Below are 17339 nucleotides of genomic sequence, written 5' to 3' on the forward strand. Positions count from 1 at the left end.
AGCTGACCGCTGCCGAGGCGGTGGTCCCTCGGCAGCAACGCTCCGGCGGGAGACAACCGCGGTCAACAATCCCTTTCTCCTCCATGTAGTGGTTCAGTATACTTCAGATTGATGTGGACGTGGAAGAACCCTACACGGTCATTTGAGATTCATAATATCGTCTGGAAGCTCACACAGCTTTTGGCCGTGATAATATATATTATACAATATAAATATCCATGTATAATATGATTTTATTTAGATATAGAGCTCCAGGACTCCTGTGTGTTCTAGAATATTAACAGAACACGGCTAAAGGCTGTGTGCGCCTCGCCATACACCCCTGTAAACAGCGCTTGGTACCGTGGCTGCAAGCTGCTCAGGGCCACACCCCCACCCTCCTCCTTGACCCGCCTCGCTCCTCCTCATTTGCATTATAGCTACAGACACCAAAACAGCGCATTTGGGGGAAGCACAATGTGCGACTGGCTCGGAGTGGCTCTGCACCACGGCTGAATTTCGGGAACGTATTTGAATACTGTGTTAGTGGCCCACTAATACCTATATTAAAGCATCCATAAAATAGCATGTCATGGGACCTTTAAAGTGTTTCTCTCTATGCATTGCTCGTTGCGAGGATTTGTAAGGACCACCCAAGCACATGATGCACGACTCAAAATACACAACTCAAGGATAAAGGCTGAACATTAACACAAATATGCAGACGAGAGTTTTATTCTTTTACATTTCATTCATAAATTCACAGTTCATTCATACATTCACTTTTACAGTTCATTCATACATTCACTTTAACAGTTCATTCATATGTTTACCTTAACAGATCATTCATGCGTTCACTTTTTCAGTTCATTCTTAAGTTCACTGGGCACACTGCAGTTGGATTGCAGTATTTTGTCTATGTGTGTGTGTGTGTGTGTGTGTGTGTGTGTGTGTGCGTGTGTGTGTGTGTGTGTGTGTGTGTGTGTGTGTGTGCCAACCCAAAACTACTTGAAATCATATAAAAACTGTTGGACCGGCCAGGCAAAGTTTACATGTACAAAATAATATACTTATAAAAACATTTGGACACGCCAGGAATGTTTTTCATAAAACATTCAAAGTCAATTGCTAACCCTTCCAATTTGAGTTTCTGGATTACTAACCGTACTAACCGATTGAAAACCGTTGGAAAATTGCAAACCTGATCGCAACTCGAGGGAAGGACAAATATTGCAACTATTCTTATAGTTGCAGTATTATATAAAAAATACAAAATATCTGGATTACTTTGTGTTCATTAAGAAACTGTGCTCACTCCTAGGACCCAAAGCAAGCTGCTCTTCATCTGTAGGACCAGACAGACACATGTCTCAAGCCTTTCATATTCTGAAAAGAAGAAAGAGAGAAAATACCACACTATTAGCCTCTGGCATTTCAATGTTTTCCCCCCCAATTTTTATTTCCATTTTTTCCTTCCAAAAGTATTTTATTTTCAGGCTGCTGGAAAGAAACAATATCAGCCAGATTTCAAGTCTCATAATCCAAATCTTATAACTCTTTTCCTATTGAACTAGATCACAACTGGCCTGAAACACTAGGACCTTCACTACTGACCTCAATCACTAGTACATTGACTATTGACCACGTCCACTAAGAGGTTCACTACTGACCTTGATAACTACTACATTCACTACTGACCTCGATCACTAGTGCATTCACTACTGACCTCGATCACTAGTGCATTCCCTACTGACCTCGATCACTAGTGCATTCCCTACTGACCTCGATCACTAGTGCATTCCCTACTGACCTCGATCACTAGTGCATTCCCTACTGACCTCGACCACTAGTGCATTCCCTACTGACCTCGACCACTAGTGCATTCCCTACTGACCTCGACCACTAGTGCATTCCCTACTGACCTCGACCACTAGTGCATTCCCTACTGACCTCGACCACTAGTGCATTGCCTACTGACCTCGACCACTAGTGCATTCCCTACTGACCTCGACCACTAGTGCATTCCCTACTGACCTCGACCACTAGTGCATTCCCTACTGACCTAGATCACTAGTGCATTCCCTACTGACCTCGATCACTAGTGCATTCCCTACTGACCTCGATCACTAGTGCATTCCCTACTGACCTCGATCACTAGTGCATTCCCTACTGACCTCGATCACTAGTGCATTCACTACTGACCTCGAGCACTAGTGCATTCCCTACTGACCTCGATCACTAGTGCATTCCCTACTGACCTCGATCACTAGTGCATTCCCTACTGACCTCGATCACTAGTGCATTCACTACTGACCTCGATCACTAGTGCATTCACTACTGACCTCGAGCACTAGTGCATTCCCTACTGACCTCGAGCACTAGTGCATTCCCTACTGACCTCGATCACTAGTGCATTCCCTACTGACCTCGATCACTAGTGCATTCCCTACTGACCTCGATCACTAGTGCATTGCCTACTGACCTCGATCACTAGTGCATTCCCTACTGACCTCGATCACTAGTGCATTCCCTACTGACCTCGATCACTAGTGCATTCCCTACTGACCTCGATCACTAGTGCATTCCCTACTGACCTCGATCACTAGTGCATTCCCTACTGACCTCGATCACTAGTGCATTCCCTACTGACCTCGATCACTAGTGCATTGCCTACTGACCTCGATCACTAGTGCATTCCCTACTGACCTCGATCACTAGTGCATTCCCTACTGACCTCGATCACTAGTGCATTCCCTACTGACCTCGATCACTAGTGCATTGCCTACTGACCTCGATCACTAGTGCATTCCCTACTGACCTCGATCACTCGTGCATTCCCTACTGACCTCGATCACTAGTGCATTCCCTACTGACCTAGATCACTAGTGCATTCCCTACTGACCTCGATCACTAGTGCATTCCCTACTGACCTCGATCACTAGTGCATTCCCTACTGACCTCGATCACTAGCGCATTCCCTACTGACCTCGATCACTAGCGCATTCACTACTGACCTCGAGCACTAGCGCATTCCCTACTGACCTCGATCACTAGCGCATTCCCTACTGACCTCGATCACTAGCGCATTCCCTACTGACCTCGATCACTAGCGCATTCCCTACTGACCTCGATCACTAGCGCATTCCCTACTGACCTCGATCACTAGCGCATTCACTACTGACCTCGATCACTAGCGCATTCCCTACTGACCTCGATCACTAGCGCATTCCCTACTGACCTCGATCACTAGCGCATTCCCTACTGACCTCGATCACTAGTGCATTCCCTACTGACCTCGATCACTAGTGCATTCCCTACTGACCTCGATCACTCGTACATTCCCTACTGACCTCGATCACTAGTGCATTCCCTACTGACCTCGATCACTAGTGCATTCCCTACTGACCTCGATCACTAGTACATTCCCTACTGACCTCGATCACTAGTGCATTCCCTACTGACCTCGATCACTAGTGCATTCCCTACTGACCTGGACCACTAGGACGGTCTGGGCGGGGGGCGGGAGGGGGGCGGAGCTCTGCAGGGGGGTGGTCCTTGCGGTGCAGGAGGCAGAAAGCCTGATGTTGGTGATGGGGGCGTGGCCAGGCCAAAGAAGTGCACCTGGGGTGCGGGGGTGGACGGTTGGGGGGTGGTGGCTGTGGGGAACGCAGGCGAAGGCAGGGCTCTGTTGGGCGGAGGAGAGTGAGGGTCCTCCAGAGTGCAGGCGGGGGAGGTGATGGAGGAAGGTGGGGGCGTGGAGGGCAGCGGGGGCAGCATGGAGGTGGGGGACGGAGGCATGTCGGAGTAGAAGGCGTCGTTGCCCTGGGAGACGGCGGCGTGGGCGTAGCTGTGGGGCAGGGTGTAGATGGGCATAGACGGGTGGTTGTAGATGGGGTAGCGAGGGCCCACGTTGGGTTTGGAGCCGCGGGTGAAGTTGATACACCTGCCCTGTAGATTGGTTCCAAGAAATGACAGTCAGGGTCATGCGATCGTCTCTTACAGAGACGATTGCATCAGTCAGCTTCATAGATGGTTGTTTTTCTCAAGCTCAAGAGGCCTTACTTATACACCATTATTCTTCAATTTCCTGCAGTTGTCCTCTAATAAACCCAGATAATACTTATCAGATCCCAAATCGCCCTTCTTTGACGGCTTTTGAATTGCAGCCCTTTGTGTGACTACAACGATTTCCCCAGTTGACACGTGTGCCGAGCATTATTCTTATGAAGATACTGTGTAGCTTCAACATGGCTGCTGGATACTATTCCTATGAAGGTTCTGTGTGGAGCTCCAACATGGCAGCTGAATATTATTCCTATGAAGGTTCTGTGTGGCGCAGCCTTTGTTTGGCAGTGGGAGCACCGAGTTCTCCAGAGATGGAAAGAGGAAATGCCGGGGCTAGTCTTATTAGTGGGTGTCGGGGAGGAAAGCAGGGTGCCTGCCAAGCTGGCCCTGGTAAAGCTGGATGGAGCTGGGGGGTAGACAGCTACTCCTGATGGCTTTTACAGACAAAAAACCCTTTTTGAAAACCCTGGAATGGGATTAATCCATGCTAAATAATGAGAAGCTGCATCATACTTTGACTTCCTCTCTCCTCCTCACTCTTCTCTTTCTCTGATTGGTTGAAGCCTAGGGATCTGTGCTCAGGTAGTACATTTATTAAGTTAGACGTTTACTGTTTTTTGTTGAGTCTAAGGCTTAGGTTGCAGATATATCACCTTCTTTCTGAAGAAGTTATGATTTAAAAGAATTCTGCAGCCAGCGAGTGTTTGATGTAGTTTTATTTTGCTTCTGTGTTGCATTTCAAAGATGTTTTATCTGTATCACAATTGCCGTAAATTTCCTCTAACAAGCCAAGATAATACTTCATATCAGGGATTACAAATCTAAATTCTTTTGATGGCTTTTGCATTGCAGCTCATTGTATGTCAACTATTCCCCGATGAATATTATTCCTATGAAGGTACTTTGGAGCTTCCACATGGCGGCTATTGCTATTGCTTCTAAAGTTGTGAATTAAGGGTATTCTGCCCCCCTAAAGTTTGAAAGGTTATCAGATATTTCTTGCATGCCTGGATGGATGACAAACACACACCAACATGCACCAACACGTGGCAGCACACACCAAGACACACCAACCTGAGACCACTGGTCAGCCCTGTTGTTGGTGGTCAGCTGTTGTTGGGTGGAGTTTCTCGTTATCTGTTAAACACGTGAATTCCTCACCTTGTCCCCTGGGTGCGGTCGCATCACAGAGACCCGGGCGTAGCTCTTCCTAAGCAGAAGGCCCAGCGCGTCCAGCTTACCCTAGCCAGGAAACAAAACCAGACCCAAATGACCATCCGGTTCCAAAAACCTTTCCATTTTATGTATAGGTTGGAAACCAAACTAACAATACAGCATATGGGATATATGAGCTTGACTTCATTGCAGCTTGTAGTGCTTCTCCACTGTACTGTTTACTGCTTGTTAGTGTTACACAGTGCCATGGGTCTGTATCTAGTCGGTATTGCTCAGAGAGAGACGTGTCCCACAGAAACAGATTACATAAGAGAGAAGCACGAATTCCGAGAGGAAAATATTTAGTTGTAATAACCTAATACAGCTGACTAGCGTGTGTTGGACCGATTTTATTTAGTGTGTCCTTGAACACAGCAACATGAGAAGCAGAAACACTTGAAAAAACACATGCGCGAAATGGACCTATTGTGTTTGGTTTATAGAAGTATTGTTTTTATGGTTTATATTTTATGTGTGGTATTTATGGTTTATATAAGCATGGTATGAATGTTTTCACCACACTTATATACAATCAATGGCAACTTCGTAAACTACACTATAAAACAGAGTTTTAAACAGACTGCATAAAATACACTGTGTACAACAGACCAAACAATTTGGAAGAGCCTCTATTGGATTGAGATCTTATGCAGGAGTTGTTTAGGTCTATGTACATGTATGTCTATGTATGTCTGGCCACGAGTAGGCCTACTATGAAGTCATCTATATATAGTGGAACAATCCACCATACTCAGCTACGACACCCTGGTGCACACTGTTGCATGCACATTAGGTTATTTCTTATTTAATTTTTCTGTTCTTGGCTAACAGGAGTCCAATGGGGTGTGTGCCTCTGTCGCTAAGGTCAAACAACCAAAGCAGAGATTGGTTGCATGGGCTGCTTTGTTCTTTCCTGTCAGACTGAAAATCCACAGAACTGCTTTTGCCTTGAGTTTTGTTTGGTATTCTCTGATCACTATCTGTAAACTCCAGGCAAAGGACTGTGGTGTGTGAAAATCTCTACAGGTCAGCAATTTTTATAGACTGCAGGCCTCATGTCTGGCACCAAACATCAGGCTCTTGGATCTCGTTTAATCGAGCAACAGATGAAGACAGAATTTGGCCGTTTGTGTTTTATGTGCTAAGTGGCAGCCAGGCCATTTTGGGTGTACCTAATAAAGTGACCCTTAATCGTTAAGCCGTTTCACATGTTTCTGACATCACAAGTTGGCGTGTGTTATGTTTGTACAGACCACTCCACAGTCACCTATTTCGTGTACTGTGAAACCTGGTAATGTATTCATCATCATTCTCGGGGGGAAACTCCCATTTCTTTTGTCACAAGTGGAAATAGTTTTCAAGTTGCTTGCAATGACCAACCTCACACCTGGTTATAAAATAAGGACCCTTTTACATCTCAATAGGCCAAAAATGGCCTGACCAAAAATGATGACTCCACTTAGAGCATCCTTTCATAATTTACATAAATACAACATGTTTACCTTGATGGGTGAATACCATTTCTGAGGATGGACGGGTCTGCGCACGCCGTTGTTGAAGGTCCGTGGAGGAGGAAAGTCAAAGTTTTGTTCAGGCATCACCACGCGAGCGTTCTTGGCCTTCTCTAGTTTAGCCCCCTCCTCAGTGGACCCCTTGTCCCCCCAGTACACCTGGACATGAGGATATAAGTTGGTTTACTTAACATCTGGCAGACATTGACGTTATTCATATTCACATAGGCACACTGGGATTTTTCATTAGCAAGGTTTTTGTTTCATTCATACTATTTTTGTCAAAACCTTGAATGAACGATGTTAAAGACATTATTAGTTCACAACATTGACTAAACTGTTAACTGAGTCTAATATTATTTCTTATATAACAGGCCTTATTTCAGAGACAAGTTGCGGTCTTTTTAATAGGCCTGTTTAAGTGAAAAGCCGACTCCACCACATCACCACAAACTCTTCCTAACACACCAAGCCATCTGGTTTTAAAAAAAGAAAAGAAAAGGAAATCTTTTAAATCTCTGTTGATTTCAGTTGGAGCTGAACACAAGAGGTCTTCTCGGTAACCTAATCTACCGTGACTGTCACGGTCAGGACCTTCACTTAAACATTCAGAGTGGGGACATTTCATCCTTTGCTTCTTATTTAATTCTCTTTAAGTTATTGCTGATACTTTTTCCACTGGTAGTTATTCCTAGCTTTGAGCCTGACCTCCTTAAATTCCTGCTCCCTGTTGGATTAACTCCACTTCCCTCGCAAGGACTCCTTATCAGCCAATAAATCCTGCAATAGTTTGGAAAGGTCTCTGATGAAGACAGAGACCATCTGCTCCTCGCAGTTCATCTAAACTGGAGTGCGGTAGAAAAAATTGACAAATTGTAATGTAAATGCAACCGATATTTGATATAATGGCTGTATGACCTACTTCCATCCTTTTGATGCCTCCCACTCCACGCCCCCCGTAATACGAGGCGTCCACGGTGGGCCATCTCTTCTTTGGGTATCCTTCGTCATCTTCATCCTTAACGAGAGAAAACAACTTATCGTATTGACGAAATACTTGACATGCTAATGCTGCATATCAGCTGTATCAGCCGGAATACTAAATAGAAGTACACGGAGTACGTTTGTTTATGTGTCCGAAAACTTTAGTTATGGCAAATTTTCAATGATGATAGTTTAATGTAATTACAGCTCATAGCTGTTATACTATATTTCCCATTATGATATCATGATGATCTTTTTGTTAACTTTTTTCTGAAAGTTATTATTATTACATTGCTTCTAATCTGAAAATCTGGTAGCGTTTATTGAAACACGAATTCAGAGCATTTCCATGAATTGTTAAAAATGTGTCCAACCCAGCATCTCCAGCCTCCAGAGAGGACCATCTAAGAGGAGTGACTCACAGAGCTGTACTCCATCACCGCAGGCGGGGGGTCGTGGAGGATCTGTGGACAGCAGCATCAGGATAAACAAACTGCTGTCCTATATATATATATACATATAATTTAATCTATATTTATGATATATGTAACCTCAGCAAAAACGTTGAGTGCAACTCTGAAGAATGTTTTGATTTTCCACTTCGCCTCATGTCAATTCAATTATAAACATCTCACATCTTCTAAAATAAAAAACAAACCATGATTTGCTGACAATTTTGCCAAAAAATAAATGTCAAATATTTTTTTTGTTCTAGTCCCGTGACTCGACAGCAGAGAAAACACAAGATGGCCGACCTACCACGGTGCAGCACAGAGGCCAGAACCACCAGAGTAGAGCCAGGATGAGCAGCAGCATCAGGATCAGCAGAGCGATGGCTATGAAGGTCCCATCAGACTAGACAGGAGATACACACTGGAATCATTTCACTGAACTGAGAAGCTTTTTGTTATCGGGTTCCTTTATCAATTTTTATGGCACCTACATTTTAGTACGGCAATGATCAACCCTAAACGTTGTCATGAGAGTATCATGGAAATATGAAAGTATGTATATGATGAAAAAATTGATGAATTTACCAGGCCGAGGATATTTTTTCATCTACACATCATAGTCTTGTTATGACTACCCAAAGATACACTGAGAATGGATTTCAGCGTTAAGATAACCAAACTCATAATCATTTCAATTATCAATGGGACAACATGTTGTTCACATTAGCTTTCCTTTGGACTGCCTCCAAAATATGTGAATGAATTACATGTGTTGGAAAGAATCACTTGAGGACAGATTGGATTCGTTTTTATTGACCTTAATCTGCCCCATTGGGAATCCTTGTGAAGTTGATCCAATGTTGTAGTTTCACAGAGTAGGTCTACTAACATATCTAGCATGTGTAACTCTATGTGTGTTGTTGTAGCTCCAGGGAGTATGTCTACTTACACAACTTGTATTTGTCACTAGTGTTTGTTGTTTCACAGAGTAGGCCTACTTCTGACTTCTATAATGCAATTGTAACTTATTATTTTATTAAATTGTCCTCCATTAATTCTTTAAAATCCTGTTTTCATGTGTATTTTATTGATTCTTTTAAATCCAGTTGTTAAATGTATTTTATGGACTCTTTTATTGTTATTTGATCGTATGACATGTTTTTATGTGAAACACATCGAGTCCGCCTCATGTACGAAATGGCCTATATAAATAAAATTGGCTTGACCCCTTACACAGCTTGTATGTTTAATTCCTAGTGTGCTGTTGTTGTTTTTGTTGTTGTTGTTGTGTCACAGAGTAGGCCTCTTTACAAAGCCAGTGTAACTAGTGTGTAAGGAGATCTACTTACGCAGCTTACTGCAGTGGTTGTCACTGCGCTGGAGATGAAGCTCAGGCCGTTGTTCATGCTGACATGTAGAGTAGCAGTCCTGACAAAGGTCAGTCACAAATTTATATATTACGTCGGCTATAAGAATTGAAAATCAGTGATTCGGAATAGCTACTATGACCTCAATGATAGTCATTCAAGCTACTATGAACTCATTGTTTGTCATTCAAGCTACTATGACGTCATTGGTTGTCATTCTAGCTACTATGACCTCATGGTTTGTCATTCTAGCTACTATGACCTCATGGATTGTCATTCTAGCTACTATGACTATTGTCATTCTAGCAACTATTACGTCTTTGATGGTCTGATGGTTACCGTTTCGCTACATGTGATTATTTTTTATATCACATGTAAGTAGCTGGTCCTTAATTTAGCCCCTGAGATCCAACATTCAGTTCCATGTCTGCTTTAAGTGAAACCAGTGTCATTAAATATAACACACATTCAGCTGCTTTGTGTGAAAAAGTAGCTGGTCCTTATTTTAGGCTCCGATATCCAACATTCAGTTCCTTGTCAGCTTTTAGTGAAAGCGTTTCATTAAATTTTAACACAGGGAAGTGCATTGACACAAACATCTGGATCGTGAACACAACCTATTGAGTGCAATAGAATAGAACGGATTTGAGCGAAAGTGAGTATCATTCCTGACACAGCATTCATATATACCAACAAGCAATTACAAATAGAAGAAAAATTGTAATAATGTTCAAAAGAAAACATCAACAATCTAAACAGGAGTGTAAATGCAACTGGAGTGTAAATGCAACATCTGGAGTTTTCACACAATGCTGCATGCTGATGTAAGTCGCTTTGGATAAAAGCGTCTGCTAAATGCCCTAATTGTAATTGTAATTGTAATTGAATTCATCACATTGATTTGATGTTTAAATAGAATGAACTCAGTGACTTACGTCCCCTCTTCGTCTAAAACAGGAGCTGGACACAGTAGATACGTGTCTCTGACCACCAACGGTCTCTTCACTGTGGAATGGAAACAAACGTTATCAAACAACTCCCCATGGGAGCATTGTTGGAGTGTGCATGGGTGTGTGAGTGTGTTTGTCCTTGTGCTTATATGTTTGGTATTATGTTTAGTATTTGCTTTTTATTATATTTGTATTGTTTGTCATTATTTGTAAGGACCCCCTCGAAAATGAGATTGTACATCTCAAGGGGCTAGCCTTGAAATAAAGAATAAAAAAGTAATGTATATATTCATATATATATATATATATATATATATATATTATAATATTATCATCCAATATCGTTTGAAGGGTCTCTATTTTTCCACCAGGTGTGATGTCTATTAGCCACTTCAAGCCTTTTAAAAATACTCCCATTACTGGCATCGCCAGTGGCAGCGTCCAACTATCAAGATGTACGATGGATACACAGCTTGCTATCGTTGTGCTGTTTGAGCGATAAGGAGCTCTGAGTGATGTAGCAGCTGAGGGGACCTGGGAGGATGCTTTAAGGGGGTAGGGGGAAGGAGGGACGCTGGATATATAACCTTATCAGCCTTTGGAGGACCTCAGCCCTCCCTTGTCTCCTCAACATTCTTCTAAACCAAAACAAACCAAATCAAATGATTTCAGAGTGAAATGTTACCTAACCACTGATGGACTTTGTTCGCTTCACTCCAATGGCTGTGATGCCAGTGTTTGTCAGCCAGTGTTTTGTTGACGCTCACCCCATGGCAGTTCTTCAACTGTTTATGCCTCGGTCAGTATATCAGGGTGTAGTTTCTAAAGTTCCAGTGGGAACACTCCAGACTAATGCCTATTCCATCCCCTGGCATAAGAAGAAGGATACAATTGCAAAAGGGGGTTATATTCCCTGACTATTAAACTGCCCTCTCAGCATAACGTCTACGCTTCACTGCCAACTGTTCAAATATGGTGGTGCCGCCGGGCCACTCCCACTGGAGTCTCTTCAAAACAGAGCAAATGCGAAGCAGACTCCAAACGAAGCTCCTGGTCCTCTCCTTGTGTTGTTAGGCAGTTTTTCTGCTAACTCATCAGAACTGCTCCGTGGTTTCACTCAAAACAAAACAAAACAAAAGACCGGGCAGCTTTGAACGGACAACAGGATGTGATTAAAACTAGATAAAAAATAAAGGAAAATCCAGTTGTTTGGATGTAAGAAGAATATTCGATTAATTTATTCAGATTTGGTCTGGTAGTTGTTGTGAATTTTGGCAGGTCCTTGTTGTTCAAACTTGTTTTGATGACATCCAACATACATATATATTATACTGCTTTTGGGAGATGCTCTATTGGCAGAACTTTAATCAACCAGCTGGATCAGAATCCATGATTCTGTTCATGAGCCTGGTTCTATAGAGCGGATCCTTTGAGCGGTTCAACTCACTCAGTGTCAGCGTGTCGTTGATGCGGAAGCTGCAGAGGACCTTCTGTACGTCCCGTGCGTGCAGGAAGCCGTTGCCCTTGACGACCACCTGGAAGGACTCTATTGGGCACAAACAGGAGGTGTCAGGCGTTGCGGGGTGGTGAACGTTGTCCCACAGTTCAAAATGTGTTTGGAGGAACAAGTTCAAGTTCAAGTTCAGGTTACTTTATTTTGTACCCAAAGGTAGATTTTGTTTGAAGTAGAGAGTCCTCATAAACACAAATAGTAAAAAGAAATGCAGGCACATATCAAAAATTACAAAAGTTCTTACAGGTCCAGATTCAATATGAAGTAAACCAAACAAATAATAAAGCAACATAATAACTCAGGAAAATTGTTAGGTTGAAAAATAAAACATGAAGTAGATGGTTAAAATATGAATAAATAAGTACAGAAATTAGTCAATAAAAACAGCAATAAATAATCAAAATAGCTAGGACTTATTCCTCAGTGTAATGGCTCCCACTACCTCCTTGACAGACGCTGGACGGCTCTACGGCCAGGATTTCGATGCATGATCTCTTCAGGATCTTGAGGGAAGAACGGAACACGACCCGAGTGTTAATGCTTAAAACAATACAACTGGCTTCCGAAGTACAGTTCATGAAGAGTTCAGCCGAGTCTTACAGAGTCGATGATTCCTGGTAGTGCCTGGAAGCCGTCGTTGACCGGGAAGACGTGATCCTTCCCGTCGGCTATCGTCCACAGCTGGAAGGGAACGTTTGCAGGGCAACGTGAACAGACTGTACCTGATTGGTCCCCTTTGATGGGTTGTGAGGTGATGGGTTGATCGGTTTACCTGTGTTTCATTAAAGTCCTTCACTCCCACACAGTAGACCGTTGCACCCAGCTGGCGTGCTCTGCTGGCCTGACAAAACACAACGACGTCAGACACAATCACACAACGATGATTAATGGCTACTTTATAACACACATTGGAATAAGAAGTTAAAAGCTGATACGTTGGCATGTTTATATGATCTACACTGTAATACTGTAATGTGGCGGTTTGATCTTCCTCCCTTTAGGATATATTATGGCTGCTTCTTGTGACCTCTAAAGTGAGTGAACAACATTCCTACCTCTCTCTCTGCCAGGTCAAATTGATCCTCTCGGAGCTCGCCGTCGGTCAGTGCGATGATGACGCTGGCGGTCCGGTAACCTTGAGGGAAGCGCAGCAGACATGTAAGTCACATGTTAGTGACTTGGAGGAAGCGCAGCAGACATGTGCGTCACATGTTACTGACTTGGAGGAAGCGCAGCAGACATTGTAGTCACATGTTATTGAAGGGCGGCAGACATGTCAGTCACATGTTATTGACCTGAAGGAAGCGCGGCAGACATGTTAGTCACATGTTATTGACCTAAAGGAAGCGCGGCAGACATGCTAGTCACGTTATTGACCTAAAGGAGGCGCGGCAGACATGCTACTCACATGTTATTGACCTAAAGGAAGCGCGGCAGACATGCTAGTCACATGTTATTGACCTAAAGGAAGCGCGGCAGACATGTTAGTCACATATTTATAACCCGGAGGAAGAGCAGCAGACATGTCAGTCACATCATTGTGGCCTGGGGGAAGCGAGGCAGACATGTCAGTCACATGTTAGTAACCTGGAAAAAGCTAATAATAGCAACCAGGAGGACGCCCAGTACACGTTAGTCACATGTAAGTAACCTGGAGAAAGCGCAGCAGTCATGTTAGTAACATGTTTATAACCTGGAAGAAACACATGTTAATGATCAGGAGGAAGCACAACCGTCATGTTAGTGACCTGGAGGAAACGTGGAGACATGTTGGCTTAGTGGTTGAATGCCATGAACAGCATTAGAGTGATCCTAAAAACAGAGCCACTCGCGTGGCTATCAAACTTAAAACAGCTGATGCATGTGTGTCCCAGACATTAAGAAACTGGTAGATTTATTATTCTCACCATCCCCTGTTGCATAGTAGATCTGTTCACTGGCCTGAAGGTAAAATCACACAAAGGTTTCCTTCAACACCAATGAAGTTAAATACACCCTTATATTGGCATGAGACACACCATTATCCTAAAGACTTACTACATAAAACAAGACATACTTGATTCATCCCAGATGTTGACTTTAATGGGTGTTACCGCAGCATAAGTACAGGACAGAGAAGTATTAGAAGTGAAAAAAAAGACTTGCAAAAAAACGACACAATCTTAAATCTGACTGAAGCGTTTACCCGTTGAAAACCTTTGTGCATGGCGGTGTCTCCTCCTGGCTGGACCATGCGCAGCTGCTCCAGTCCGTGGCCTATCCTCTCCCTGCAGCTCACACACACAAGACCACAGGCGGCAGGACTACGTTTAGTGAGCAGTTGGGCAAAGAAAGGGGTTTTGTTTTAATTTGTGTTTATTTATTTTCTTGCCTGTCTTCAGTTAGTTCCATCACAGTCCTTCCTTCTTTTGAGAAAACAATGAAGGACATCCGAAGCTGAGGACTAACAAGAAAACACATCCACCATTTGAATAAATAAATCACAGGACACAAAGTAGAGAATGGTTCTCTCATGTTAATATGTTAATAGGTACAAGTGGTATTCAATCTTCTTTTTAAATCTTTATTTGTTTGTTATCTTGTAGTTAATCAAACCGACCTGATGAACTTGTGAGCCAAATGGTCCACAAAGTAATAGATCTCATTCCAGTGGTGCTGCACACTGCCAGACCTGGGAGGACAAGGCTCATTTATTCATTGATGACCTCTTTAAACCTTTGGGAAAATGCTTATGAAATTAAGTACACCACTCAGTGTTGACAGAACGATGCTAGATTTAATACAGCGTCATTGCGCTCTGCTTATGATGCACACAAAATCTAAATTGAAAACCGAAAAACATATCCTGTCCCTATGGAACTCTATAGGATAACATCACAGAAGGAATGAATGGTTGATTAAAGCATTGTTGTGATTTTGCTTTGAGTAATCACTGTTCATGCAGCCAGATATGTAGACTGAACAAATTCTCAGTCTCTCCAGGTAAACATCTGCACATTGTTCTGGGGTTCTGTTTCGGCTCTCTCCTTGTGTTTCCATTCCTACTACCATACGACTTCCCAGAAGACACAGAGAGCCAAGAGCTCCTCTCTCTGGAGCGTCTGGCTCCAATGGAGAAACGGTTTCTGAGACACTTCTTCTTATCGTTCAAGAATAATTGTTTGGAATAAGAGTGATACGTAAGATTAAGAGTGATACGTAAGATTAAGAGTGATACGTAAGATTAAGAGTAATGATTTAGATTGAGAGTAACGGATAAGATTGAGACTAATGGTCAGACAATAACCTGGTGTATTATAGAATGGAAACACATTCAGGGTTAACATACGGAGCATTTTTCTTTCAACAACGTTTACAGCTGTCTCTTGCTTTGAGGTCAGACAATAAAAAGGTGATTCAGACAGCAGGTTTCTGCCTGGAGAATCCATCAACAACGAGATGTAGTGATGTCACAAATAGCCAGCTTCTGACGGTCAGTTGCTACGCAAGCTGTGCCGAATTGTTGATACACAAGATGTGCCAAAAATGATATGATATTCAGAGTTCCAACATTCACAAAGGGCACTGATTGTGACTGTCAGTTAGTACTCGAGCTGTGCCAAATAGCAGATTTTACATTGATGAAATAAAATCCCTGCGTCAAAAGCCAGAGAAAGCTTTTATCTTAAGCTCTTGTTTCCATTTTATCTACACAATTATGATCTACATTTTGTTTCATAAAACCAGATTTATTTAATGTTCTAAAAGTTATGTGAAATCAATTGAAATACTGCTCATGACTGAAAGTGGAAAAACTAACAACATGTGTTTCTCTTTGGATGACATATGTCGAATGCTCAAGCAGTAGCTTCATTATTGAGCGAACAAAAAACTGTAATTCAGTTCTGTTCAGCAGCAGACCAGCAAGTATGGTTTCCATCCTTCCACAGAGCCCACAGGCAGCTCTACGTGGCATCATAAGACTAATTTATTAAATACTTAGGAATATTCCCTTTTAGACTAGCAATAATCCTAACCCTAACCCTTTTAGACTGAATAATTTATAATCATGAAGCTATCATTAGCTTGAGGCTATCATTGATAAGCCTAATAGCTTCATATGCATGAAGCTATTATATTTAAGCATGAAATGAATATCATTGATAAGCATTAAACTTAGCTATCAATCATTTATAAGCATGAAGTTATCATTAATAAGCATCAAACTATCATTCATAAGCATGAAGATATAATTTATAAGCATGAAGCTATCATGAATAAGAATCAAACTATCGTTCATAAGCATGAATATATAATTGATAAGCATGAAGCTATCATTCATAAACATCAAGCTATCATTTATTTGCATGAAGCTATCATTTATAGCATGAACCCACCTCCATCAAGCTATTTATAAGCATGAATCTATTATTCCTAAGCATGAAACTATCATTTGTAAGCATCCTGACTTCCACTTCTTCTGATCTGACAGTTATAATATTCTAATAAATACACTTATTCAAATGAATATTGAATATACTTATATATATATATATATGCATAGACACACACACACACACACACACACACACACACACACACACACACACACACACACACACACACACACACACACACATATACAAACTCTTTTTTATGCATATATCTACTCTCTCTTGGCCCCAACAAACACTGATGGCTTTCCCAACCTCAACTTGGAAGAGGTTTGTAGCCACGTGTCGGTGTTTACACCAACACCAAATTCTAGAATCTAAAGCAACCACTCTGCAGCACAAGAAGGAAAGGAAAGAGGGCATCACGCTTACTTGTCCAGAACAAAGAAGAGGTCAAATCCCCCATAGCAGGAGGATCCCACCGCCCGCTCCTGTGCATATATGCTCTGTATTGCACAGCCTGCCACCAGGAAAGATGCAAGTATTCCCAGTACCTGCCTGCACCAGCCCCAGGGCATTATCCCCTCTGACTGCCTCCCCACTGCACCTCCCCTGGAGATACAGAGAGAGAACAGCAGCAACTCAATGAGAAAAGTTAAAAAAACTTTCTTTCTTGATTTCTCTTTAAGTCGTCCCTCGACAAACGACTTCAGACTTCTGCATCAGTTCCCCATCTCCACAGCAGCAGATGTGAGTTGAGGAGAAGGAGGAGGACGAGGAGGAGGAGTGAAGGGTATTGAGACCAGCAATGTTTTTGTTTCTCCTCTCCCCACACTTGAATCTCTTTAGCGGCCGGTAACTGTCTGAGCTCTGCCCTTAATATCTGTGGTTTATGTTAAAGCTCAAACCTTATTTTCTTTAAAGGTATTC

General features: G+C 42.5%; 1 protein-coding gene across 1 annotated transcript; it reads right to left on the reverse strand.

Annotated features, from left to right (window-relative positions):
- Nucleotides 1-754: 754 nt before the first annotated feature.
- Nucleotides 755-17068, reverse strand: LOC307074348 (anthrax toxin receptor 1-like). The gene is given in 19 exon segments (XM_079734461.1): nt 755-1365; nt 3470-3927; nt 5206-5286; nt 6762-6929; nt 7693-7788; nt 8177-8218; nt 8514-8609; nt 9556-9634; nt 10509-10578; nt 11971-12069; nt 12479-12633; nt 12635-12717; nt 12809-12877; nt 13092-13171; nt 13944-13977; nt 14222-14303; nt 14408-14479; nt 14636-14707; nt 16842-17068. Coding segments are annotated over 18 exon segments (1974 nt in total). The 5' UTR covers nt 16988-17068; the 3' UTR covers nt 755-1365; nt 3470-3477.
- Nucleotides 17069-17339: the final 271 nt, after the last annotated feature.

The sequence above is a fragment of the Pollachius pollachius genome (assembly GCF_949987615.1).
Source record: "Pollachius pollachius genome assembly, chromosome: 4".
NCBI lineage: Eukaryota > Metazoa > Chordata > Actinopteri > Gadiformes > Gadidae > Pollachius > Pollachius pollachius.